The 27,975-nt window shown below is 40.5% G+C and overlaps 1 protein-coding gene across 3 annotated transcripts in view; it reads left to right on the forward strand.

Annotated features, from left to right (window-relative positions):
* The window catches only part of nin (ninein (GSK3B interacting protein)), a 184,346-nt gene that overhangs the window by 7,498 nt on the left and 148,873 nt on the right, over window positions 1–27,975 (forward strand). For all 3 annotated transcript variants that reach the window (XM_060829183.1, XM_060829184.1, XM_060829185.1), the window contains exon 2: window positions 22,968–23,174. In XM_060829183.1, coding sequence (XP_060685166.1) covers window positions 22,992–23,174 — 183 coding nt within the window. In that variant the 5' untranslated portion in view covers window positions 22,968–22,991. The remainder of the gene's footprint in view (window positions 1–22,967; window positions 23,175–27,975) is intronic.

Raw genomic sequence — 27,975 nt, forward strand, 5'->3', positions numbered from 1 at the left:
GTTCCAGTGAAAATAAATCCAGTCTAGCCAACGTTTCCTCACAGCGAAATAGGGTTTGTTTCTGAACAGATACATACTCATGTGTAAAGGACCTGCAGCATTGCTGAAGCCTCCCACCACCAACACCGCCCCCCACCCTCCACCTCCCCTCATCAGTTCAATGGGAGTGACACAGCGAGCACTTGCTAGGTTCAGACTAGGCAGCAGCACACTGTGCGCGAGCTCCGCCCCACCCAACCCCGCCCCTACCGTCCACCCTTTGATCCATGCCCCCCCCCCCATGAGCTCCCCGTCTGCCCCAGTGACCCCCCCTTCCCCCCCCCCCCCCCCCCGCCCCCGAGCAGCTGGAGTGGACATCAACAGCAAGACTGCTGCTGCCTTTGTGGGGTGAATCTCAAAATAGCGCGCACACACAAACACACACACACACACACACACACACACAAAACACACGCAACCACACACACAAAACATTTTACTGCAACTTTTTGATAAGTTCAACCTCTACCATTTTGTCCTTAATGTATTTGTAAAAACTATTTGAGTTCTCCTTAACTCTATTTGCCAAAGCCATGTCATGTTCGCTTTTTACCCTCCTAATTTACCTCTTAAGTATACTCCTACTGCGTTTTTAATCTTCGAAGGATTCGTTTGAACTATCCTGTCAATATCTGACATATGCTTCCTTCTTTTTCTTAAACAAACTCTCAATTTCTGTAGTCATCCAGCATTCCCTATACCTACCAGCCTTTTCTTTCACCCTAACAGGAATATACTTTCTCTGGACTCTCGTTTTCTCACTTCAGAAGGCTCCCCATTTTCCAGCCATCCCTTTACGTGCAAACATCTGTCCTCAATCAGCTTTTGAAAGCTTTTGTCTAATACTTCAATTTTTCGATCTGGTCTATCTTTTTCCATCACATTTTAAATCTAATAGAATTATGGTCACTGGCCCCAAAGTGCTCCCCGACTGACACCTCAGTCACCTGCCTTGCCTTATTTCCCAAGAGTAGGTCAAGTTTTGCACCTTCTCTAGTAGGTACGTCCACACACTGAATCAGAAAATTTTCTTGTACACACTTAACAAATTCCTCTTCATCTAAACCCTTAACACTATGGCAGTCCCAGTCTATGTTTGGAAAGTTAAAATCCCCTACTATAACCACCTTATTATTATTTGGGATAACTGAGGTCTCCTAACAAATTTGTTTCTCAATTTCCCACTGACTATTAGGGGGTCTAGAATACAATTCCAATAAGGTGATCATGCCTTTCTTATTTCTCAGTTCCACCTAAGTAACTTCCCTGGATTACTTCCAGGAATATCCTCCCTCAGTACAGCTGTAGTGCTATCCCTTTTCAAATACACCATTCCCCCTCCTCTCTTGCCTCCCTCTCTGTCCTTCCTGTAGTAGTTGTATCCTGGAACATGAAGCTGCCAGTCCTGTCCATCCCTGAGCCATGTTTCTGTAATATCTATGATATCCCAGCCTCACGTTCCTAACCATGCCCTGAGTTCATCTACCTTCCCTGTTAGACCTCTTGCATTGAAATAAATGCAGTTTAATTTATCAGTCTTACTTTGTACTGTGCTTTGTCCCTGCCTGCCCTGACTGTTTGACTCGCTTCTTTTCTCAACTTTACCAGTATCAGATTTATCTCTTTCTTCACTATCTCCCTGGATCCCCTCCCCCCCCTTCCCAACCACCACCACCACCACCTTCATAGTTTAAATCCTCCCCAGCAGAGATGTATAGCACGGAAACAGACCCTTCGGTCCAACTTGTTCATGCTGACCAGATATCCCAACCCAGAGCTGAAAATGTGTTGCTGGTTAAAGCACAGCAGGTCAGGCAGCATCCAAGGAACAGGAAATTCGACGTTTCGGGCCAGAGCCCTTCCTGATGAAGGGCTCTGGCCCGAAACGTCGAATTTCCTGTTCCTTGGATGCTGCCTGACCTGCTGTGCTTTAACCAGCAACACATTTTCAGCTCTGATCTCCAGCATCTGCAGACCTCACTTTTTACTCGAAGATATCCCAACCCAATCCAGTTCCATCTGCCAGCACCCAGCCCGTAACCCTCCAAGCCCTTCCTATTCATGTACCCATCCAGATGCCTTTTAAACGTTGTAATTGTACCCACCTCCACCACTTCCCTGGCAGCTTGGTTCCATACAAACATCACTCCCTGTGTGAAAATGTTGCCTCTCTCACCTGAAATCAGTGCCCTCTAGTTTTGGATTGCTCTACGCTGGGAAAAAAACCTTGCCTATTCACCCTGTCTAAACCTTTATAAAATCCCCCCTCAGCCTCTGATGCTGTAGGGGGAAAAGCCCCAGCCTCTTCAGCATTTCTCTATAACTCATACCCTCCAGTCCCAGCAACTTCTTTGTAAATGTTTTCTGCATCCGCTCAAGTTTAACAACATATTTCCTATAGAATGGCAACCGGAATTGAATGCAGTATTATAAAAATGGCAAATGAAAGAAATTAAGTGAAACAAGTAAGGAAGCCTGTAGAATACATGGATTTTAGAGCAGGCTTGCTGAATTGAAGATGGGGAACATGAATAACTGGCAAAGTGGGAATAGACTGCACCCAGTGGAACCATGAGTGCACAATAACAATGAGGTGGCACGGTGGCTCAGTGGTTAGCACTGCTGCCTCACAGCAGCAGGGACCTGGGTTCGATTCCCGCCATGTTGACTGTCTGTGTGGGTTTCTTCCAGGTGCTCTGATTTCCTCCCACAATCAGGTGAATTGGCCATGCTAAATTGCCCATAGTGATCGGTGCATTAGTCAGGGATAAATACAGGGTAGGGAAATGGGTCCGGCTGGGTTACTCTTCGGAGGGTCGGTGTGAATTTGTTGGATGAAGCACCTGTTTCCATACTGTAGGTAATCTAATCTAAACCAGCCCACTGGCTGTACACCTAAGCATGAGCCCACTGAAACTTCAATTCTTTGTAGTTCTGGTATGTCCCGACCTCTGAATGAGAAGGTCTGCGTTCACGTCTCACCTGCACCTGTAGCATCTCTGAGCAGTTTGGTTAAAAATATCCAAAGTATCCCATTCAGCACTTAAGACAAAAGGCCCGTGTGACTCACTTAATGAAGGCCTGATTTGAACTCACTCTTAATTTATCTGATCTTTCACTGCAAGATTTGTTAAAACCCTGCTTAAAGTTAGCAACTGCAAACACAGTAAGCTTCAATTTAATACTAACTACAGTCTAAATTAAATTTGTAGAAAATAAACATTTAGTCGTACACAATGATTACACTTGCTCTGTCTGATTATGTTTACAGGAAAAAGGATGAAAGACTTTTCCCCACTATGTCCAGTTAATATTTGATATAAAGATGAAAATTTGAACAGTTCAACTATTTTGAAGAAATTATCAGTCCACTGAGAAATTTAATGGAAAACAATGACTGTCCTTGCAAAGCCAGGATTCGTAGTCCCCGTCAGCTTGGCATCAGGACTGAGGCAACTGCTGAAAGCCAATCCCATTTATTTGCTGTTCACCTTCTTACTCCTTTCTGTAAACCCTATTCTACTATCACTCGATGATATCTGGATCCCTTAGGGAGCATGGACCTTATTTAAGCATAGCGTCGCACAAATAAAATAGTAAAAATTGTCAATGATGCATACTAGTTCATCTCATCTTGTGTAATTTAAAATGGTGCTCTACTTTGTTCATTGTCAAGTGTTACCCACTCCCTTACCCTGCCGCCACCATATTACTGCTCAGTGATGAACTGCCAGCCTTTGATTAGTCTTTGCTTTTAGTTGGTGGGGCTTGCACCCACTCCTGGAATGCTTGATGTTGAGGGAGACCAGTAGCTGCCCAGTTAAGCAGACATTTCTGAAAGGAAGTGATATGGACCTTTGTTGACTCACCAGTGACAGACAAGACTGCCATTAAATACCACAATCAGAGTGTTGGCTTGCAGAAGAATACAGGAGAAAGTGGGACTGCAGATGCTGGAGATCAGAGTCGAGAGTGTGGCACTGGAAAATCACAGCAGCTCAGGCAGCATTTGAGGAGCAGGAAAATCGACATTTTGAGCATAAGCTCTTCATCAGGAATGAGCTCTTCCTTTTGAAGGGCTAATGCTCTCCTGCTCCTTGAATGCTGACTGATCGACTGTGCTTTTCCAGTGGCACACTCTTGCAGAAGAAGGTGCTTGATAGCTACTGGCATTCAACAAATCATACCTCAGCATGCTGCCATGATCAGGGAAGGAGGGCTAGAAGAAAAATGAAACCAGCTTTTATGTTTAGATGTTTAGGCCAGGTTCTGGGTATAGTAGTTGACCCATTTAAGAGAAGATCTCTGAGGGAGGAGTCATATGCTCTACTAATCCAATCAGGGACAGAGAGCAGGGAACCTCCATATGTGGACGTGTGCAGCAATTAAATCAGGGCACAATGCACATAAAGATTATATAATGTACTCAGTTGACCAGTGCTATTATCTGTATTAAGTCATTGTTAACCAGAGAGCCTAGCTTTGATGTTATTATATTGGCAGAATGGCTTCATAAAATATTTCTCAGTGATTGTCAATTCAGTTTGCTTATGTTGGTGAATAATAGACCTGTGGAAACTAGAGCTGATTCAATTGCTTTAATCTGATCCACACAGATAGCATGTACTGTATCCTGGTGGAGACCCAACTAAAGCTGAACTAAGATGGACTTAAATTTCATTTTAATAACCTAGATGAGCTACTGAGGCCTGGTAACTCTCCCAATTAAAATAATAAACTTTGGGCTGCTTGCCTTGCTAGTAGTGGCTCTAACATAATGGAAGGGGAGGAGAAGGTCTGCAGCTGGCTGCAGTCAGAATAGCCCAGTTTCTCAGGAGTGCAAGAGACATTCATGTGGTATATCTTTAGCATTTGCAAGTGCCAGACATCAGCAAGTTGTCCAAGGCCATTCATACATTAAACCTTTTTCAGCTCCCTTTACAAGACCTAGTCTTACAACATTGATCACTTTTGCCTCTGTTGTGAAAATATTGCCAATTGGTCAATTTACCCTGCAGTCTTTTGTCATCAAATCATGTATGGTAGCCTGCTGTTTGACATATCCAGCAGACATAACAGCTTTGAATTGTCGCCCCGTGAACTTACAATTCGAGAGAGTTGTTAGACATTCCAAACTATTCTAAACAAAGATCTATAGGGTAGCTCTTCCTCTTTCTTTTTAATCTAATACTGGTTAAAGGGAACTCAGGAACTAAATAGTCTGACCTGAAAGACAAAATGCCTCTTTCACTTAATTGCAAGTAAAGTGTCATTTTGTTCACAGGGAAAAAAAAACCTTTAAGTAGACCTAGTTTTCTCGTCATTTTAGTCAAAAACAAAATGCCATCATCTGACAACAAAAGATTGCTGACAGCCTCTCTGGTGTAGTTACTACCTGCTGTTTAGTAGGTGAAAACATCAATGACAAAATTCAACTTTCCTGCAGAGATGGAATAATAAATGTAAATTGATGCTAGATGCTAGCCTCAGATGCACATTGTATATCAAAACAAAATTATCCAGAGCCTAGAGATTTTTTTGTAACAAATTAAAGGAAGCTGCCACCCTCCCTTATTTAAACCCATCAAATGGTAATCTTTCTGAATTGGGGGCCTTATTCATTTTGGTAGCAGAATTGCGGGTGGAATGAACGAGCACACTAAATCAAAGCTTCTTTGTTTGGCATCATAATGGATGTCAAGATAATCACATTTTTTTTAAAACTGTGACTGCCCAAGGATAACAGACTTTTAAAATGGCCTCAGTTAGTCATTGCTTAACAGCAATGGTTTTCAAAATTGTGATTCACTAAAAATTCTTTCCAGTTTTATTATGTAGTGTTCAAAGTGGTCAAAATCCAATTTGCTTGTTCTCACTGTATATAAAACAATTTATGCACAGTGAAAATAAGATTTACATAAATTGATGTCATTTTTGCCACCAGATATAAACGGTTATAACTAACTATGGCTCAAAGGACTTATCACTAAGTTAACTGGGAACACCATGACCTTCGAGTTCTCCTTCAAGCCATCACCATTTTGACATGGAAATATACTGCTGTTCCTTCACTGTTGCTGCATCAAAATCCTGGAATTCACTCCCTAATGGTATTGTGGGTCAACCCACAACAGGTGGACTACTGCAGTCCACAAAGGCAGCTCGCTACCACCTTCTCAAGGGCAACTAGGGACAGACTGTAAGTGCTGGCCTGTCAGCATTGCCCACATCCCACAAATGCTGGTTCAAGAACTACTCCAGCGATTTGAGCACAAAATTCTTGGCTGACACTCTAATACAGCACTAGGCATAAGCTACTGTTTCTGTCTTTCATAAAAGATATTAAACCAAGACCCAATATGTTGACTAGAATCCAGATGAAAGATTTTGAAGAATAGGGGTGCTATTCTTGACCTTCTTATCAATACTTATCACTTACAAAAGATCGCAAAAACATAAAGATCGCATCACCATTTGTGGCAGTTTGTGTGCAAACTGGCTGCTACAAATTACATTGGAACAGTAACTATACTCAAAAGTACTTAGTCGGCTTTACAGTCTTTAGGATATTCCTTCTTTATTCTTTTGTGGGATGTGAATGTAATTGGCAAAGCCAGCTTTTGTTGCTCAGCCCTGATTGCCCTCAAGAAGGTGTTGGTGAAGTGCCTTCTTGGCCACTGTAGTCCTGAGTTTGTGAAAAATGCCGTAGAAACACAAAACCCGAGAAACCCAGCAGGTCCAGCAGCATCTGTAAAGCGCACTTTGTCAATGCAAATTTGCTGTAATTGCAGAATTGACAAATTGCAGGTGTCCCCCAAATGAAAAGGATTCCGATCTCGATATCCTACTGATGTGTTACCATACACAGAGTATTGCGAACGTCAATGTCCATTATCATCCTAGTGTGATCCTTCTTGCCATCAGTACATTGAGCAGTGTACAAAGCTAGTGATACAAGTGATAGGATATATTATTTTTGGATCCAATTGCTTGAGTAGCACTGCACCCAGGTCATTGGGGCTAGACTTTTGGCATTGATCACTGCAGTTATCTGCTCCGCACAACCTTTATGGAGTTTGTCTGCAGGACTTCCTGTCGTTATGTGGATCAAGGACCTCTCCTCCTGCCCACCACCTCCACCAAGGGGTCCAGAGCAGAAGCAGTGAATCTTGAATCAAGCTTTTCACTCTACTGTGTCATAACTCCAAGTTCTACTTGCTCTCACTCATTTCTGCAACTAGTTGCAGCACCTACTCCAGTACAGTAGAATGCACCCCTGTAAGAGGGGACAGCAGCTAATGTAGTGTCGTGCTGATATTATACAAAATCTATACCTCTGGCTGAGAGGTGAAGTCACTCAGCAGCACGTTTAACTTTGCGCAGTTATTTTGCAAATTAGCTGCATCAGAAGCAAGCAGCATTCATCAGTTTTTCATTACAGCCAACACACATTTTAAAAGTTCATGCTTGAGTTAATGTTTAGAGTATAGGACTTGTTGGGCTGAAGGGCCTGTTTCCACATTGTAAGTAATCTAATCTAATCTAATCTAATCTAATCTAATCTAAATAGTGGTTGCTTTGGTAGTTCAAGACTGTATAGAAAATGGAATGGTTCCTATAGATTGGAGGGTTACTAATGTAACCCCACTATTTAAAAAAGGAGATAGAGAGAAAAAAGGGACTATAGACCAGTTAGCTTGGGATTGATTAGTGACAAAATAAATAATAAAAAATAAAGAGTCCTTTATAAAAGACTTAATAGCAGAGAACATAGAATACAATTACAGGATCGGACAGAGTGAGCATGGATTTACTCAGGGTAAATAATGCTTGACAAGTCCACTGGAAAGCTTTCAGGATGTAACTAGTACAGTTGATAAGGAGGAGTCCGTGGATGTGGTTTACTTGGACTTTTGGAAGGCTTTTGCTAAGATCCCAATTAAGAGATTACTGTGTAAAATTCAAGTGTATGGAATTGGGGTTAGAGTAATGACATGCATAGTGGTAAGCCTGTGGAATATTCTCCCATATAAAGTGGCTAAGGCAAAAATATTGAATGTTTTCAAGGAAGAGTTGGATATAGTTCTGAGGACTAAAGGGATCAAAAGATATGGGGAGAAAGCTGGCATTAGATATTGACTTCGATGATCAGCCATGATTATATTGAGTGGTGGAGCAGCCCTGAAGGACTCCAGCTCTTATTTTCTGTATTTCTATGAACATGCTTTAGGACTTCAGCAGACACACCTTCAATTAATCCCACTCCCTACACTTGCTCTATAGACATGCTTTTATTAATGATTTGCTATTGCTGATTAAGCCAAGTGGCTCTGCCATTCAGCTCTCTTCTCGTGAATTCAATTCTAACAATCTCCTGTCAATTAGTAGTTAATGTTAGCCATAAACTCCATGTTACTGATGATTTAATGCTAATTTTTTACATTTTTCTTGAGATTAATATATTTTACAAAATTCAACATTTTCACTGGCACTGCAGCTATTCTGCAAAGGGTATTGGCTATACGGATGAAAATAGAAGTGTTTGAGAAATGATCTTACAGAAGTATCTGGGATTCATGGAAAAGATACATTCAGATGGTCACCTCAGACTGAATTGTGGGTGTAGTAAATTAACTCAGGTTCATTTATCAAAGGCAAATTTAGACCTGGTATTGGGACAATATCTTTAATACAGACTGTGACCATAACGTAAATAGACTCCTATATAGAGAATTGCAGCAAAAACTGTGGCATCCTTTAAGGAAGCATTTGATGTACTTTGAAGGAATTTAGAATCTTCAGAGAAAGTTATTAATTGAGATGAAAGAAAATTTTACTTTTACAACTAACTGATGTTTGATAATTGGTAAAATAGAGATTATTTATTTCCGAAACCTCTAGCTTACAAAATAGAAATTCTGAGTAAATGCCTTGCATCTCATTTCCAAGTAAACTTCTTACAAGAGCTGATACCTTTATTAAAGCAACAAATAGACTCAGAAATAAAAATAAAAAATCATTGTCTGTCTTATTTCTCTGGAATATGCTGCTTTCAGAGACTTTCATGTATAATTTGTCACTGGGTTATCACATGCCACAGTCGCCTGGATTCAGCATTAGAATCATTCTCATTAGTATACTTCTCATGAAAATCTAATAGAAGGTGACATGCTCCATTTCATACTAATCTCTATGAATAATTCGTACATGCTGGGGGAGACATGCAGATTCCTAGTAGGAGGTATGTCTGCTTTGTCTGAACTTGTTATATGGTTCTAAAATTTGTTCTTTACCCAATGTAACATCATATTCAATTAAATGTCACCTTAATTGATGAAGTTCACAAAAGGAGGTCTTACACTTGGCTTTCAGCAATAAAAACTTGGAGTTATCTGTTAACTTCCAGGATAGTGATGCTTAAATGCTGTGTAGCCTTTCAAACAGTATGTTTTAGAACTTGCTTGGTGAGAAAGAATGATTCACAGAAAGGAAGCCATACTGATTTTTGCCCATCTTCCAGCCCATTTAAACATACCCTGTTTATGTCCAAATAGAATTGTCATTATCTATATGACATTTTTATTTTGTTTACTAACCACATGACTGGACAGTTAGTTAGTTCAATTGGCTAGGGTGTGGTGCAGAATATCACCCATCGTTGGTTTCAATTCTCAAACCAACTGAGATATTTTGCCTCACCTTGCTCGGGGATAAGCCATGATTATGAACCTTTGGATAACAAGGACTCAACAATGTAGAGAAAGAGAGACCCATGAACAAAGGAATGTGTTTTTCTCGATCACAGCTGATTTAAGTTAAGCTTGGATTTTGGACCAAATCCCATTAGAAAATCCTGCACCCCCAACCCATCTCCTGTCTCTTGGAACCTTTTCAGTTTGGGATTCAGTTCTGAAATGTTTGAAACCATTATTGCCCCACATTCACACTTCCAACAGGAAAGTCAGTGGAAAGAGACCAGAGCAGCAACTTCAGACAGTTATCTCCTTGTCTGAGTGTTAACCCAGTTATAGGATGTCTACTGTCTATTAGATTCTGGATTAATCTCATAACATTTTGTTTGGTTTTATGAAACTAATGAGATATTGTAGTAATTACTGGATTAACTCAATGCAAGTCACCACTATTCAAGCTGACTATTGGGACATCCATAGGACTGCCTAATGCAAAGTCAGAGATTTAAGACACTTAACTAAACAGAAAGTAAATTAATTTTAATCATATGCAGCCAGAAAGAGTTCAACAAATTCTAAGATGCTCTGAATTCTGTCTATGGGCCCCAAAATACTAATTCAACACTTCAGCGCAAAATGGTCAGCACTGCTCACAGATAAAGCTCAAATTCTAGAAAGGTGGACAGAACATTTTAACCACATCTTCATCAACTTTCATTCATCAATGAATAAGCAGACAACAGCTGCCTCAGGTTGCCATTAACTGCTGTGCTGGTAATCCTCCAAGGTCTTTAGAATTAGCTAATGCAATTAAACTTCTGTCTAGCATCAAAGCTCCAGGAGCTGATGTAATCACAGTTAAAGTCTACGAGGCTGGATATCAATACCTGGTCAACAAGCTCATTCAACTCACAAGAAGCTGTTTCAGTCCATGCAGGGAAAACAATCCTCCTGCAAGAATACAAGAATGTCTCCATGTCCCACCAATACATGGGGAAAGGAACTCACAAATCTTGTGACAATTATGGAGGATCTCACTCTTCATCGCCAACACAATCTTTGCCAGAATATTTCTGGATTATTCAGTTTGGGATTCTAGTGATCAACAGCAGGGTTGTCTGTGAGTTCAGACGGCAGCAGATGGTAAGATGTCTCATGAGCTGGGCTAGACTCTAGCGGTGAGATGATGTCACAGAGTGGTGTGTGCCCAGCATGGGGGAGAGTGGGCATTGCACAGTGGAGAATGAGCCCTCATTGGCAGTGCAAGCCCACATAAGGAAGCCCAGCAGGGAGCATCTGCAGGCCCATGGCTAAAAACACACTGTAATTCCTTTTTTTTCAACTTTATTGGAAAAGAGATTGTAATGTTTAACTTTTAACTTACTTCTTTTCTACTTTGTGCCTAAGATTTTGTACCTAGGTGTCTTTGTACCTAAGATGGTGCTGGGAATGGTGACTTTGTACACTTTTCACTGTATTCCTGTACTTGAGGACACGAGACAACAAACTTAATTCTAATGCTGTAATGTCTCAACCAGAATCTGCTGCCAGATCCTAGTTTCAGGAAAGGGTAAGGTGACACCTGATTTGGTGTTTACAGTCAGACAGATTTAGGTGATTTTCCATGCACAGAACACCCTATGCCACATTTGTTGACCTGACCAAGACCTTTGACACAGTCAGACATGAGGGTTTTTGGACAGCAGTGGAGAAGGTTAGCTACCCTGCGAAATCTATCATAGTGATTCAATGGTCATGCATATCCTGAATGATGGTGAGTCTTCTGATTCATTCCCAGTCAATTTTGAGTTAAAACTGGATGGTGTGCAAGCAACTGTATGCTGTCCTCAGTATGGTTTTCTCCACTATGATTTCTAAAGCTTTTCATGATCATGATTCTAGCATTGAAAATAGATATTGCATAATGGATACCAACTCAATCTGAGATGACTCCAGGCAAAGACTATGGTCTCCAATGACATACTTAACCGATTTTTTTTGGTTGCCTAATGACTTTGTACCACCTGTAGTTCAGAGATAGACACGCAATGTAATGAGGGTTTGTTTTCCAAAGCTTGCAAAAACTCCAGCCTTACAAACAACAAAAATAAAACTGAAGTCATGTACCAGCTTGCTTCAGGATAGCCAAAACACGAGTCCAAGGTTTCATCCATGACCAGGAACGCTCAGCAAGTGACGTGTTCACTTACCTTGGTAGCACATTTAAGTTAGTCACATGCAAAGGTTGCCAAAGCAAGGGTAACCTTAAGCAGACTCTGATCATCAGTCTGTGAATGCAGAGTAATAAATCTGCCTATTGTGATTATGCTGCTCCTTTAACAAGGTTATGCTGTCCTTGGCTGTTTATTCATCAAGGTTGTAAAAGCAGCGATTCTGAAAATTCAAGGTTTCAAGGGTTTTAAGGTCAATTTGATTATAGATAACAGATACTGCCTCAGACAAAACGCTTTCAAGTTTTAAAAATGCTTGCGTATTGAAAGGGGAGCGGGCAGCTCAGCTTTTTTCTGGCGTGGTTTACTAAAGGCAAGCAGTCAGTTTTGAAATTGGACTGCATGGAAGAAGGCGTTCCATGCTGAATCTTATGGGGATTGTTGCAAGTATTTGGAATAGTATCATGAAGGTTGGAATAATCTGTTAGGTTTTTGGATAGGTTAAGTTATTCTATATTCTGTTCTCTTTTGTTTGTGTTTCATGCAGTAATCTTGCAAATAAATTCAGTTTTGTTTAAAACTAAGTGGGTGGGTCAGCTGCATCACCCCGGGATATCCAATCTACACTTGCTTAAAGCAACTAGCAAAGTTAGGGTCCGGGCTACTTTCTTGAAATGTTTTGAGGGGGTCTGGCCTGGTCCATAACATTACAAATCTGAAAGTCTGTACAGTAATAATCATTCCCACTCTATTCTGTGCTTGTGAAAATTGGACTGTGCACGTATGCTTTGCCAAACAAGCTCAACTATTTTCACTTGAGCTGCCTTTGGAAACCTATGAAGGTCAGACAACAGGGTAAAGTACCAGTCATGGAATCTGCTCGCCATGCTGGCATGTCAAACGTCTACACCCCATGTTGAGAGAGTGACAACTGTGTTGGGCTGGTCTTGTATTCCTTAGATTCTGTGAGTCTGGGGTGCATTGTTATAATATCAAAAGACACATAAGAGGACATTCCTAAAGGTTTCATTTAGAAATTTGACATTGACATGGTGTCTTGGAGAAACTCACCCAGGATTGGGGCATTTTGCACAACAAAATAAACACAATGCAATCCCATTTGAAAGTAAATATATTTCAGAGGCAGAGAGAAAATGCAAGGAAAGGAAAATATGAAACAGAGCCCCATCCAAACTGAAAGATCAGTAATATTTGTGGAACCCATGGGCAGTTTAATTACCAACTTACCCACCCTACCAAATACCTCAGATGATGGATACAGGCATCTTTGTCTTGATGGAAAAACACAAACTGCCACCCCAACTAGGGGTCATGGGGGACATAAAATACGAATCAAATCTGAATGTTTTCAGGATCCTTACCTCCACGGTCCCATCATAGATTCATCGATACATTAGGGGAGTATGCTCAAGTTGTCATTTTCTAATATACACAATCATTTTCTCAATACAGAAAAAGATAAAAGTAGGTTATTTACAAATTAGCAACTTCTATTCCTCTTGGGCTATGGGGTTCTCTGGCAAGACTGAAAGGAATTTAAAAAGGAGTGGTAATATCTGGATTACTCCCGGTGCTACAAGCTAGTGAGGGGAGGAATAGGAGGATAGAGCAGATGAATGCATGGCTGAGAAGTTGGTGTGTGGGAGAAATATTCACATTTTTGGATCATTGGAATCTCTTCCATGGTAGAAATGAACTGTACAAGAAGGATGGATTGCTCCTGAATTGGAAGGGGACTAATATACTGGCAGAGAGATTTGCTTGAGCTGCTCAGCAGGATTTAAACTAGTGGCAGGCGGGGGGGGTAACCCAGGGAGATAGAGAGGAAAGAGACCAATCTGAGACTGCTACAGTTGACAAAAGAAGTGAGTCAAATAGTCAGGGCAGGCAGGGACAAAGCACAAAACAGGGTGGGACTGATAAATTAAACTGATTTATTTCAATGAAAGGGGCCTAACAGGGAAGGCAGATGAACGCAGGGCATGGTTAGGAACATGGGACTGGAAGATCATAGCAATTACAGAAATTCAGGGATGGACAGAACTGACACCTTAATGTTCCAGGACATAAATTCTACAGGAAGGACAGAAAGGGAGGCAAGAGAGGAGGGGAATGGCATTTTTGATAAGGGATAGCATTGCAGCCGTACTGAGGGAGGATATTCCCGGAAATAATCCAGGGAAGTTAGTTGGGTGAAACTGAGAAATAAAAAAGGGATGATCACCTGATTGGGATTATATTATAAACTCCGAATACTCAGAGGGAAATTGAGGAACAAATTTGTTAGGAGATCTCAGTTATTTATAAGAATAATAGGGTGGTTATGATAGGGGATTTTAACTTTCCAAACATAGACTGGGACTGCCATAGTGTTAAGGGTTTAGATGAAGAGGAATTTGTTAAGTGTGTACAAGAAGATTTTCTGATTCAGTGTGTGGATGTACCTACTAGAGAAGGTGCAAAACCTGACCTACTCTTGGGAAATAAGGCAAGGCATGTGACTGAGGTGTCAGTGGGGGTGCACTTTGGGGCCAGTGACCATAATTCTATTAGATTTAAAATGTGATGGAAAAAGATAGACCAGATTGAAAAATTGAAGTTCTAAATTGGAGAAAGGCTAATTTTGACGGTATTAGGCTAAAACTTTCAAAAGCTGATTGAGGGCAGATATTCGCAGGTAAAAGGAACAGCTGAAAAGTGGGAAGCCTTCAGAAATGTATATTCCTGTTAGGGTGAAAGGGAAGGCTGGTAGGTGTAGGGAATGTTGGATGACTAAAGAAATTGAGGGTTTGGTTCAGAAAAAGAAGGAAGAATATGTTAGGTATAGACAGGATAGATTGAGTGAATCCTCAGAAGAGTATAAAGACAGTAGGAGTATATTTAAGAGGGGAATCAGGAGGGCGAAAAGGGGACATGAGATAGCTTTGGCAAATAGAGTTAAGGAGAATCCAAAGTGTTTTTACAAATATATTATGGACAAAAGGATAACTAAGGAGAGAATAGGGCTCCTCAAAGATCAACAAGGTGGCCTTTATGTGGAGCCACAGGAGATGGGGGAGAAACTAAATGGGTATTTTGCGTCAGTGTTTAAAGTAAATACATGGGAGATATAGAATGTAGGAAAATAGATGGTGAAAAATGTCCCTGCTAATGAGGAAGAAGTGCTGGATGTCTTGAAAATCAGAAAAGTGGATAAATTCCCAGGACCTGATAAGGTGTACTCTGAAACCTTTTGGGAAGCTGGGGAAGTGATTGCTGAGCCCCTTGCTGAGATATTTATATCATTGATAGTCACAGGTGAGGTGGCAGAAGGCTGCAGGTTGGCTAACATTGTGCCACTGTTTAAGAAAGGTGGTAAGGACAAACCAGGGAACTATAGACCAGTGAGCCTGATGTTGGGGTGGTCAAGTTGTTGGAGGGAATCCTGAGGGACAGGATGTACATGTATTTGAAAAGGCAAGGACTGATTAGGGATAGTCAACATGGCTTTGTGCTTGGGAAAGCATGTCTCATAAACTTGATGGAGTTTTTTGAAGAAGTAACAAAGAGGATTGATGAGGCCAGAGCAATTGACGTGATCTATATGACTTCATATAGGTGTTCGACATGGGAGACTGGTTAGCAAGGTTAGATCTGATGGAATACAATGAGAACTAGCCATTTGGATACAGAACTGGCTCAAAGGTAGAAGACAAAAGATGTTGGTGGAGGGTTGCTTTTCAGACTGGAGGCCTATGACCAGTGGTGTGCTACAACGATCAGTGCTGGGTCCACTACTTTTCGTCATTTATGTAAATGATTTGGATGTGACCATAAGGGGTATCGTTAGTAAGTTACCGATAACACCAAAATTGGAGGTGTAGTGGGCAGCAAAGAAGGTTACGTCAGATTACAATTGGATTCTGATCAGATGGGACAATGGGCTGAGACGTGGCAGATGGAGTTTAATTTAGATAAATGCGAGATGCTGCATTTTGGGAAAGCAAATCTTAGCAGGACTTATACACTTAATGGTAAGGACCTAGGGAATGTTGCTGAACAAAGAGACCTTGGAGTGCAGGCTCGTAGCTCTTGTAAGTAGAGGCACAGGACAGTGAAGAAGGCGTTTGGTATGCTTTCTTTTATTGGTCAGAGTATTGAGTACAGGAATTAGGAAATCATGTTGCGGCTGTACAGGACATTGGTTAGGCCACTTTTGGAATATTGCGTGCAATTCTGGTTTCCTTCCTATCGGAAGAATGTTATGAAACTTGAAAGCTTTCAGAAAAGATTTACTCCAAGGTGGAGGCCAATACAATTGTAACATTTAAAAGGCATCTGGATGGGTATATGAATAGAAAGGGTTTGGAGGGATATGGGCCTGGTGTTGGTAGGTGGGACTAGATTGGGTTGGGATATCTGGTTAGCATGGACGAGTTAGATCGAAGGGTCTGTTTCCGTGCTGTACATCTCTACGATTCTATGACTGCATTTATCGCCCTCGTTGCCTTGAGGCGTGGTGATTGGAGGGACAGATCCATGAAATGTTGGGTCATTGTTTGAAGAAACTGAGCTTGGCAATTCCAGAATACAGTTAAGAGTCAAACATGATGATGTGAGACAGTGACTTTGCATTTTTGACAGTTTGATTTCTTTATCAATTTAAATATGTGGCAAATGTTTTCCTAAAGGTTCCTTTTATTGCTCTTTATTGGATGTGTTTGTAAGTGTCTAGTCATGCTGTATTTAATTGGCTGATTAGATTTCACATGTCTGTACTTAGGAATTAGTAACAGAGGTGATAATATACATGGAATCTAGTCACCCTTAAATGTTGAAAGGAAAGCAGCTTACTTTCAATCACATCACCTCCTGAAGTAATCATCAGAGTGTTCAGACCCTTTTGTGTTGTCTCCAGTTCCACATTGTGTTTCAGCTGGTGTTATTTGGAAACCTCAACAAACTTTCCTGACATTAATAAATGCAGTCATTATTGTTAAGTGTGTTCTCCAATCATCACAGCTAGTGGGAGTGCATTTGCATCCAGCTGATGCCAACAAGCGTTTTGTATTGTGATTAATGACACCGTTACCTGCAGCTGAGCAAGTGTCATGCTGAGATTCAAAGTAGAAATGTTTTCAGAAAGGCAGTGCCTTTCATTCAGCAGCTACATGCTGTCAACAGAAAGAAGGTCATTATTAAGAAATTGCAAGTTTAGTAGCTGTAAAGTTATATACGTTACGTATTGTAAAATTGAATTTGCTGTACGTTTCAATAAATCAGTTGAAAACTCCAGGCATGATACGACTGTCGTATTTGCATCTGATTAATTATCCTGCTCGCTGGAATTAACTTTGTTTTCCCAATTAACTTCTGCCCAATTGAGAAACTATGCTTCAGAAACTCAACTGCATAAACCAAGTATATACTCAGTAATGTTGGTCCTCTCCCTCTTCTCCAGGTGAGTACACAGGTTTCATTTCCACGACTGATATCTCTGCATGCTCCATTTCTTCAATTTCGTAGGAATGGCTAACAACTGCTGTAAGTTCCTCCATGTTGACTTAGACGTGATGTGTTCCTGGATATTGCTATATGTAATTGAAGAATGGCAATGCACCAGCGCAGCTTCTCAGGTGGCACTTTTGCGCAGAAGGAAATGCAAGCAGCGTGCAGCTGTAGGAAATGCTGAAGAGTCAGTATAAAAGTAGGGGTACATGTTGCTATGCAACATGAAGCCAATGCTTGTATCAGCAGTTTTTGCTGCAATCACACTTCATGTGCAGAAAGTGCATCTCAGTATGTGAAAGGGAAAAGGAAGGCTTAATACATGGTTCAAGGTTGGACCCTGATCAGTATTCCAGGGCTGGGTCATTTCTAGCCTGGGGTTTTACTTCAGTTGTCCAGTTAGTAAGCTTTGTTCAATGTAAGTCCAGGGTTCCATTAGTTACCATCCAGGGATTGGGCACAGTCAGTCCTCCTAGTTAAGCAAAATAAATCTGCAACATGGTAGTCATTCAGTCAGGGAAGTCTTGCAGGTTGCGTCCATAGGAATGGGCCACGTCATTCAGCTTTGGTGATTAAAGTCTGGATTGGGGTTTATGACCAATCTGTGACATTATCAAGGCCACAGGCAGCTTAAATCTGGGATTTCATTGAATGGCTAAGCAAATGGACACTGTTATAGGGGGCAATGGTAGATACTAAGTTAGGATCTGGTAGGATTTGGGAGAGGACTGCATGGTCTTAAAGTGGGGTGTCAAAGTAAGTTGTGGTAACTCTGATCTCCAGGGAGAGTGCAGGGTCTGCAAGATATCAGCGCTCAATCGTCAGCAGCTCTGGGGCTACAACATGGAAATTAATGGCCACATAACTCAATCTAAGTTGGGTGAAGGGTCATCAGGAGCACATGGATCACATCACAACAGGAGACATCAAGAATGAGCGGTATTTCATGGATTGCAAGTGGAACCTGAAAATCACTGCAGTAAATGCAAAGTCTAAACTTCTCTATGCTGATTAGAAAATCAACTATCCAGTAAACTTTGGGTTCAACAATGCAGCATCTTTTTTTTGAAAGTGAGTAAAAGTTCAAAGCCGGAATGTGAAACCATCAACTTCAGTAAGCATGAGCCCAGTGATTACACAATGCACCTATCTTCACATTAAGCAGCATACAAAGGGGGGTCTTGTGATGCAGTGGCAGTGTTCCTGCCACTGAGCAAGAGGGTCTGCGTTCAAGTCCACCTCTGGATATCATGGTCATGGAGGAATGTTGAAACAACAATCGTCATTCTGATGTCTTGTGAAGGAGTGATTGAGTGGACATTGTGCTTTACTTGACATCTTATGATCTCTGAGACTAACCAGACTCAATGGAGTGAGGTACACTCACTCAATACCTCATCTTACTCAGTGGCTAAGGCAGACAATTTCTTGGACTGGAATCCTATGACCTATTTTCCCCTAATTTAGTTATTTTGGTGCAAGGATGGCTGATTTCTGTACGTGATAGTGGATTCCGTGCATGGACCTCAATATGTTGGATGGCAACCAGCTTGTGCAGGACCTTCAAATGGCAGCTGCACAGCTCAGTTGCCTATGACATTACTGATCTCACGGTAATTTGCTGTAATTTGAAGAGTATGGCAGAGGACAACTCAACAGTTCTTCTTGTGGTCTGCAAAAGAATCCCACAGAAGACAGCAGAAAGAACCTCATCTGTATCAACAGCAGCAGCAGCCAGTGACTCCCACACATCTCCGTAGGAAGAGCAGCAAGACATGAGCTACCACAGGAGAGAGGCGCTCATTCACAGAACAGGATCTCAGGCTTAGGAGGAGCTATCTGCAAATCAGTAACATCCAGTGCAGAAGATGACTAAGAATGCCCTGAGTCATATCAATGCCAGCTGCTGGAGAAGGACTGGTGCTCACAAGGACTTGAGTTGTAATCTCATCTCACTAGCCCTCAGGGTTAGTGCTGCCTTTTAGTTTCTTTGTCAGTGGATCATTTCAAAGAGCTACTGGGGATCTTTATGGTCTTTCACAGTTCTCAACACATAACTGAATCCAGATGTCATCCTCACAAGAACCATCGCATTCTCCCTCAATGTCAGGGCAGTCAGGCAGCTGCTGTCCTTCAGGTTCAAAAAGCAATCACCTACACCCTACCATGAACCAGCTGTCTTCTTCAACAAAAGAGGTTTTCACTCCCTTTGTGCATAATTCATTTGTGACAACACAAAATACTGCAGGTCTGCACTATATATATCCAAGATCCTACCATGACTCATATATCTAGGACCACCCACAGGTGCCAGCCTTTTCCAGAGGCCCTTGGTCCATACAAGGATGATCACTGAAAGATGAGAAATAACTCCTTGACACCTAACTGATGACACATCTTAAAAATTCCAGACTGCAACCAATGAGAGATACAGTGTTGTCCATACGTTTACCAAGGTCATGAACATCAAACAATTGGTCTCCTGTGTCTGAGATTCCATTGTCTGTACCTATCTGGTCGAGATGTGCAGGTGTGCTGCACCCTCTGTTATCTCAGTCACCAATGAAGGAATGTGTTGGCAGATGAGGAGATGCAGGAGTGAGAGGAAACCTGGGAAGGAAGATGAGGATAAGGATGTTGCAATAGCCCAAGAGGAATATCAAAGACAGAAAGATAGGGCAATATACCACCAAGGTTAAGAAACTAGAGGAATGTTTTTACTGACCTGCATCCAGGAAGACTGAGCTGTGTTGAGACTTTTTCTGTCCTTGCTATTTTTGTTTGCACGGTTAGCTACCAGCCCTCTGTTTGCTCTATACCCCTTTCTTCAAGGATTAACATGTTCTGCTATTTGATGTTTACATGCATTTAAATATTAATTTTTCATTTTGATTTTGACTCTGATTCCTCACCTCTGCAAAAGATAAAAGTACAAAAGGAAGCTTAGTCCTGCACCAATGTTAACATTAAAGCAGCTGTGATACAGTGAACATACCCTACCTCGCATTCTTGGATATTTGGACTAAAACAATCCTTGCGCAACAGGCATGTGAGTCACATCAGGGAATCCACTTCCTTTTGAATACTGCTGAGTTTTCCCACATCCTGAGAAAACTCCTTATGTGTCTTCGACCCTCACTATCCCTGTCGTGCTTTGTTGTATCTGTGCCATGTCTGTGCATCCTCACTGATAACAGTTGCATAACAATGAGCTGCAAAGTGTGAATCTGTGCTCCATAATGATAGTAAATTCACATCTGAGTTACCCATTTCCCACTTCATACCATAACCTTTTCAGGTGACTTTGAGAATCCCCGACATCTTACAGAGCTCTCCCTCTAAGAACCTAATAGATACAAGTCAGATTCTATCAGTGCTTTCATAAGATACAAGTGTGAGGCTTTCCAAGTAGACATTTCAGGCCCTAGCTCCTCTCCTAGACCTTATCATTACTTTCAGTCTCCCCGAGATTTATCTCTAGAGCTTTGAATGCAATCCACAACCTATATGTATGGAGTTCTCTAATAAATGCAGCTATCTCTAATCATCCACTTCTCTGATTGATGAGAGAGGAATCAAATTGTAGCAATTGAAGTGCAGCACATAGTTTTGCTGGTTGAAGGTATTCCATAAGTTTCACTTTGGAGAACTTTTACCAGCTAGTGAGTTCAGCGGCACAGGATTCCTAACCTCTGAGCATCTGGTCTTGTTTTTTAATTCACTCATGTGAGGTGGACATCAGGCTGGGCCAACACTTATCTCACTAATGGCTTCATTTGTATCAGAAGATGTAGAATATTGCCATTCTTCAACCTTGTTAATGTAGAATGGAATTGATGTGACCCTATGCAGTATTTAGAATGCAGAAACAAGCCATTGTTTCAACAATGTTTATGTTTATGCTCCAAATGAACCTTCTCTTAGCTTAGTTCATCTAACTCCATCAATATGTCATTTAGTTCCTTCTTTTTTCATTTTTTAATCAAGATTCCATATAACTTTATCTATTTTATTTGTCTCAACTACTCACGGTAGTAGTGATTAATGCATTCTAAACCCACTCTGGCTGAAGACATCTTTCTTCAATTGGATTTATCAGTGTTTACCTTCTGTTTATGGCCCTAGTTCTGGTTTCCATTTGGTGAAAAGATCTTCACTGCTGCTATGCATTCATCATTTATCAGGCTATCCCTCAGTCCTCTCTGTTCTAGAGCAAGGTGACCCAGTCTGTCCAATTAGTTTGGATGTCATCCTTGTGAATGTTTTCATTTTGTGTCTACTCCTGTGCCATATCCTTTTAATAATGTGGAGAGCAGAACTGTTCACACATGCAGTACAACTGAGGTTTTCATAATCTGCTGTATCTTTTTAAAAATAAATTCAGTATTATGTTTGATTTTCTTTAGACCTTATTAAACTGGGTCACTTCCTCATGTGATTTGCTTTTCTACAACCTCAGAATTCATTTTATTTTCTTAAGAGTATTTAATCTCTTTATTCTTGCTTACCAAAATTGATCTTGTACTGCTCGTATATATTGAAGTTAATTTGTCAATTATCTTGTCCATTCTGAAAGTATATTTATGTTTTATTATAATTAATAGATGTTCTGTTGCCTATTAACTCCATCCCAATTGGTGTTACTGCAAATTTTATTTCTGAATCTGAAATTCAGATTGTTTATGTAAATGGTGAATTCTAATAGTTCCTCTTTTGTTGTGTGGTTTTATGCTCACACCCATAGCTTTAGGTTCAAGACAGAGTTGTTAAAGATAAAAAAAGATTAGATTACTTACAGTGTGGAAACAGGCCCTTCGGCCCAACAAGTCCACACCGACCTGCCGAAGCGCAACCCACCTATGCCCCTACATTTACCCCTTATCTAACACTACGGGCAATTTAGCATGGCCAATTCACCTGATCCGCACATCTTTGGACTGTGGGAGGAAACCGGAGCACCCGGAGGAAACCCACGCAGAAAGGCATGGTCAAGAACTGTCTTTAGGCTTGTTCTTCTGTGCACATATTGAGATTAAGTAATATAATACGTGGTGTTCAGAAGTATACCATACTCCTTTCCTACTGTTAAAATTTGAAAGTCTATTTCATGGAGTCAACCACCTAAGGTTATTTGTCTAACCCTCCCACTTTTCTGCATGTGTTTCTAGCATTCACTTGGCTAGACATCCGCCATCTACCTTGCTCCCCACGAGTTTCTGTCAACTCTGTTTACTCTACCCACACTGTGCTATTTATGCCCATTAAGGAGCAGCAACCATGATCGCAAGGTTGCTCCAGAATCCCAAATCCTTTACACAGCAGTCCTGCCATGTAAAATGACAGTCTTTTAATGCCTATTGTATATTTTGTAGACAGCTCACTGTTCATTCTGCTACTTTTCTACTACTTATTCTGATCTTAGTCTCAAGTCTACTATGCAGTGATCTATCAAAAGCTTGTAAAGGTATCTACAGGAATAACGAATGTTCATTTTTGTGGAGGGACAAGGAAAAAAATGCAGAACATTTTTTGAAGTTATTGTTTCATTCATCAACAGGTTGTTGTCGTGCTGTGCTATGGGATGGACGAAGCAGAGCAAGATAAATATGAGGCACGGTTGAAAGAGGTGTTTGATAGCTTTGATACCATAGGCACTGGGTCACTGGGCCGAGAGGAGCTGACTGATCTCTGTCATATGCTACAGTTACAAGAAGTGGCTCCAGTATTGCTGCAGTCTGTTCTTCAGGGAAACCTCTCAGGCAGGGTAAGGCTATCTTTGCTTTTCGACATCATTTTATGTCTTAATTAAGAAAATTATGTCTAAATTAAGAATTTAATTTATTTGTGCTGATTAAACTGTGACCTTAATCCATTTATATATGTCAGAATTTACATTATTACCATTTCTTAATTGTTAATAACATCTGAAATACTATAAGTAGGAACAATGGGAGAAATAGTAACAACAATAAAAATTAGGTTGATGTCAGGATGGGATGATAAATTTTTTAAAACTTCCAACTTGACCCCAAGATAGCCTGTTAACCAGTTTTGTTGGAGACAGAATGGAGCCTGGGCAGGCAACCCACTTCCAGGATGTAGCCTGACCTTTCAAACAAAATGAGATTGTGCACCTCACCTTCAAAATGTAAACATGATCAGACATGAAAGGGAAATCTGCTTCATGGAAATGGCAGCACTGCTTGAGGGCAAAGTGCAGCAGGTATGGTTTTCTTTTTGACTTTCACTCTGCTGACTTTTTCCCAATAAAAATTGCAGTAGAGGTACTGACTGTCATAGCTGCTTTGCTTAGCTGAGGCAGTGTGCTACATTTTCTGTACTAGAACTATTTGACTCCCTGTCCTCATCTTATTCCCTAATCACAACCAATGCCATTAGTCTTTCTGATTCTGAATGTGAAATATTCACTAACTTTGCTTTCAACTTTTACCCTTACCTCATTTTACATTATCTATCTCTGATATTTCCATTTCCTTTCTCAGTTTTTCTGCCTCCATTTCTGCTGATTGGCTGAAGATAAATGATTAACTATAAACCCACTGACTTCCACAACTAATTTGACGACATGTACTCTGCCCCGTTTCCTATATGAATTCATCACCATTGCAAAAGCTTTTCTGCTTTTGCCTCTTCCTGTCCATCCAAGGACCACAATAGAGTTTACCTTGTTCTCATTTTCCACCCCACCAGCCTTCACATTCAACAGATCATCCTCTGCCATTCCCAACATCGTAAGCATGATGGCAGCACAATTTCACCTTCCCGTCCTCTTCCCTTTCAGCATTCCAAAGGGATCATTCCTTGTGTGGACTCTGGTCCATTGCTTTATTACTCCCAACTTCCCTCACTTTCCAGGCAAGCACAGGAGATGCAACACCTCTCTTTTACCTTCTCACCATCCAAATAAATTATACTTACTCACGGTGAAGTTCATTCTACACTGGGGAGATCAACACAGGTTGAACAACTGCTTTACAGAACATCTCCATTAAATCAGCACATTTGACCTTAAGTTTCTGTCTGATTAATTGACACTATACTCCCACTCTGACCACTCTGTCTTTAGCATCCTCAGAATAAGTTAGCGCATTGGATGACTGGTTTCTGATGTAGAGTGACACCAGCTGAGGTTACCATGAAGGTCCCACCTCCTCAACCTTGCCTCTCATCTGAGACATGGTGAACCTCAGCTTAAAACACCACCAGTTGTCTCCAATGACAGAACAGCACTGTGGTTCTCTGACTGTGGTGACTTTACTTACTTTACAATTCTAAGGAACCCCAAACGCACTTCAGCTTTCAGTTAGGCATATACAGACTTCCAACCTCAACACTGAGTTCAACATTTTAAATCATAACCTTAGCCTCCAAATTTTTTGACAGCTGTTGACGATGATTCTGCTGTTCTTTCTCAAATCCCTTCTAGATTTTTTTGTTGTTTCTTTACTTACCCCATTACTACGTTCTTTTCCCATCATGCACCATTATGCCAACAACATTTGAATTCTCCTGCCTTCCAAATTACTGTGTATCTACCTTGTTATTCTTTCCTCCCATCACCTTGCCCTGCTGAATATCATTGCTTTAAACCTGTTACATCTGTAACTTTTACCAGCTTTTCTAAAAGGACATCAACTTGAAATGTTAACTCTATTACTGTCTCCACAGATGCTGCCTGACTTGCTGGGTATTTCCAGCATTTTCTGATTTTCTTTTCAATTTTCAGCATCCATAGCATTTTGCTTTTGTAACTGAGATGTTGGCTTAACAATGACATTGATTTTATCAATATAAATGAGGTGTCAAGTATATACATTAGCTCATTGTTTATCCAATTCTGTAGTTCAGTGCAGAGAGGATGATTGATTCATCCAGTTGCAGAATGCTAAGGCTGCCTGAGGTCAGTTAGTTGGTAATGTCAATTGAATTTAGACAGGATATTTGGATAAAGTTGTGTTCTGCTTATATGTTGCATTTTCACGATAAAGTAGTAGTAATAGCAAGCAGTAGAGTAAGGCCTTGATCAGAAAGAAGATTTTCTGTACTTTAAATAAAAAGTTGATTTTACCAGAAATAATTCTGGAGGGGCGGCACGGTGGCACAGTGGTTAGCACTGCTGCCTCACAGCGCCTGTAGACCCGGGTTCAATTCCCGACTCAGGCGACTGACTGTGTGGAGTTTGCACGTTCTCCCCGTGTCTGCGTGGGTTTCCTCCGGGTGCTCCGGTTTCCTCCCACAGTCCAAAGATGTGCGGGTCAGGTGAATTGGCCAAGCTAAATTGCCCGTAGTGTTAGGTAAGGGGTAAATGTAGGGGTATGGGTGGGTTGCGCTTCGGCGGGTCGGTGTGGACTTGTTGGGCCGAAGGGCCTGTTTCCACACTGTAAATCTAATCTAATTAAAAGCAATTGTCATTTGTTACACTATCCATTGATATCCCTGGATTTCTAAACTCTAATTCTAAACTAATTTCTGAGGATCTTTTATAACTAAACTGTTTCTTTATAAGAGCTTGATAAATATTTGAGTTGCTATAGAATCTGTAGCATGCTGTACTTGATGCTCAACCGTGGGAATTTATTGTACCTTCTTGCATTTGGTATGTGTACCTCCCAGTGGCTATTGAGTAGAATTTATTGCTGTTCAAAACATACAGGAAAAAAAATGCAATAAATTTTTTGTCATAGCAGAAAGTAAGTGGATGGCTGCCATCAGATGTAAGGCTCAGTTCTTGGTTACTTAATTGAGAAATAGCAAGATCCATTGACCGATTAACAATTGACCCATTGGGAGGTGGAATCTCAGAACCAGTAGCAGCTTGACTGGGTGAAAATGATATCAACAACTTTAAAGATCTGGTCAACAGAGAGAGCTTTACGGCTCATCAAAATGTATCAGGCATAATTGTAAATGTAAACTGCACATTTGATTGCTATATGATGATTTTATTGTGTGAAAGATGTATGAAATTAAAATGTATAACCTGAAGCAGTGCTCTTCTCTTTGAAGGTCTAAGTTGCTATTTTGTTCCAGTCTAGCATGTTCTCCACACCTGCACCCATTCCCCCCCCCCGCCATTAAAAGTAATTCATTATAAAGTTTTCTCCTAGCTTAATTTATGATTTGACAGATTTACAATTATATTGACTTTCAGGTTCTGTATGTATTCATATACCACATAAACAGTATAGTGAAATCACCACATCAAATGGCAACAAAAATACTGGGTTGGTAAATTTGCTTTGACCTTAATTTGTACTAAAAACTTCACTCCTGCGGTTAACATTTGTATTTGACAATATTTGTTTTTATTTAATGACAAATTAATTGATGCTTTTCCTTTCTTGCTGTATTTATCTTTTTTCTTTGTTTCAATTGTCATAAAGATATTGAGACCTATGCTGGTGTATTTAGATGAGTGCTCACTCATGTTTTGATACCTTTCCAAGTTTGCTATCTCAAACAGGTAAAAATAGCAATCAAGATTGCAGTCATCTGATTTCGGTGTCATACTGGTTTTACCAAAGTAGCCAAAAGGTTGCTAGTAACAATTTTTTGAACATTCAAAGCAGAATAGTCAAGGCAGAACATCTTCTTCTGGTGTATGTTTAGAATGATTTGATTCACTTCTATTGAACAGTTTACAGCTGTCTTATTTGTGCATGATAACAGATTTCTCAGAGGAACTTGAATACATTTTAACTTGATGTACCCAATAATTACATTTTAACACAATGTACTGAACAAAGGAAATATTCCATTTGCCAGACTTGGCGAACATATAATATTTCCACTTGATGTGATAGGGTTTTAAAAAATCAGCATTTTTGTTACTTCTTGAAATTTCATACCATGTTTGATAAAACTTATGATTGATGTTTCAGAAAATTAATTTTTGTTTAGATTATATAGTATAAACAGACAGATTTAGTGAGGCAAACTGGAGTTTTGTTTCATGTATGTTTGGGATGAAAACAGAATCTTTACCTGGAGGTTAAAATATTTTATGTGCTGTTCCTGTTGGAGTGGCTTGTATGTAACCTGTAGAAGGAATGAATGATCAGGCAACTAACCTTTTAAGGTTACATGTTTTATTCTGCTTCCTTATCCCTGGCAGTACTAACTCTTGTTAGAGTTCCATGGATAGATATCCCTGGAGCAAAGTTAATAACTTTGACTAATAGTTACCCTGAGTAGGAAATCTCAACCACTGGGATATTCCCAACCTTAAACCAAAGTTCGTAATCAGACAAAGTTTGACACTGGACTAAAAGAGGAAGCTTTGTGATGGTGACATAGAAAGCTTTGTCAAAGAGGTATAATCTAAGGGTAATAATAAAGGAGGAGAGGGGGTGAAGCAGTTATGGAGGAAATTTCAATATTGAGACTAATCTAAACAACAGAGTGACTAGCAGTGGTGGAGGGGTAGGAAGTGGGAGGTACACAAAAGGCCAGAATTGGGTGGATGCAAACTTTTGACTTGACTTAGGATCACATAGAAGAAATTGAGATGACAAAGAAGACATGGTTGTTTGGGTTTCTTAGAA

The sequence above is a fragment of the Hemiscyllium ocellatum genome, chromosome 8 (assembly GCF_020745735.1).
Source record: "Hemiscyllium ocellatum isolate sHemOce1 chromosome 8, sHemOce1.pat.X.cur, whole genome shotgun sequence".
Taxonomy (NCBI): domain Eukaryota; kingdom Metazoa; phylum Chordata; class Chondrichthyes; order Orectolobiformes; family Hemiscylliidae; genus Hemiscyllium; species Hemiscyllium ocellatum.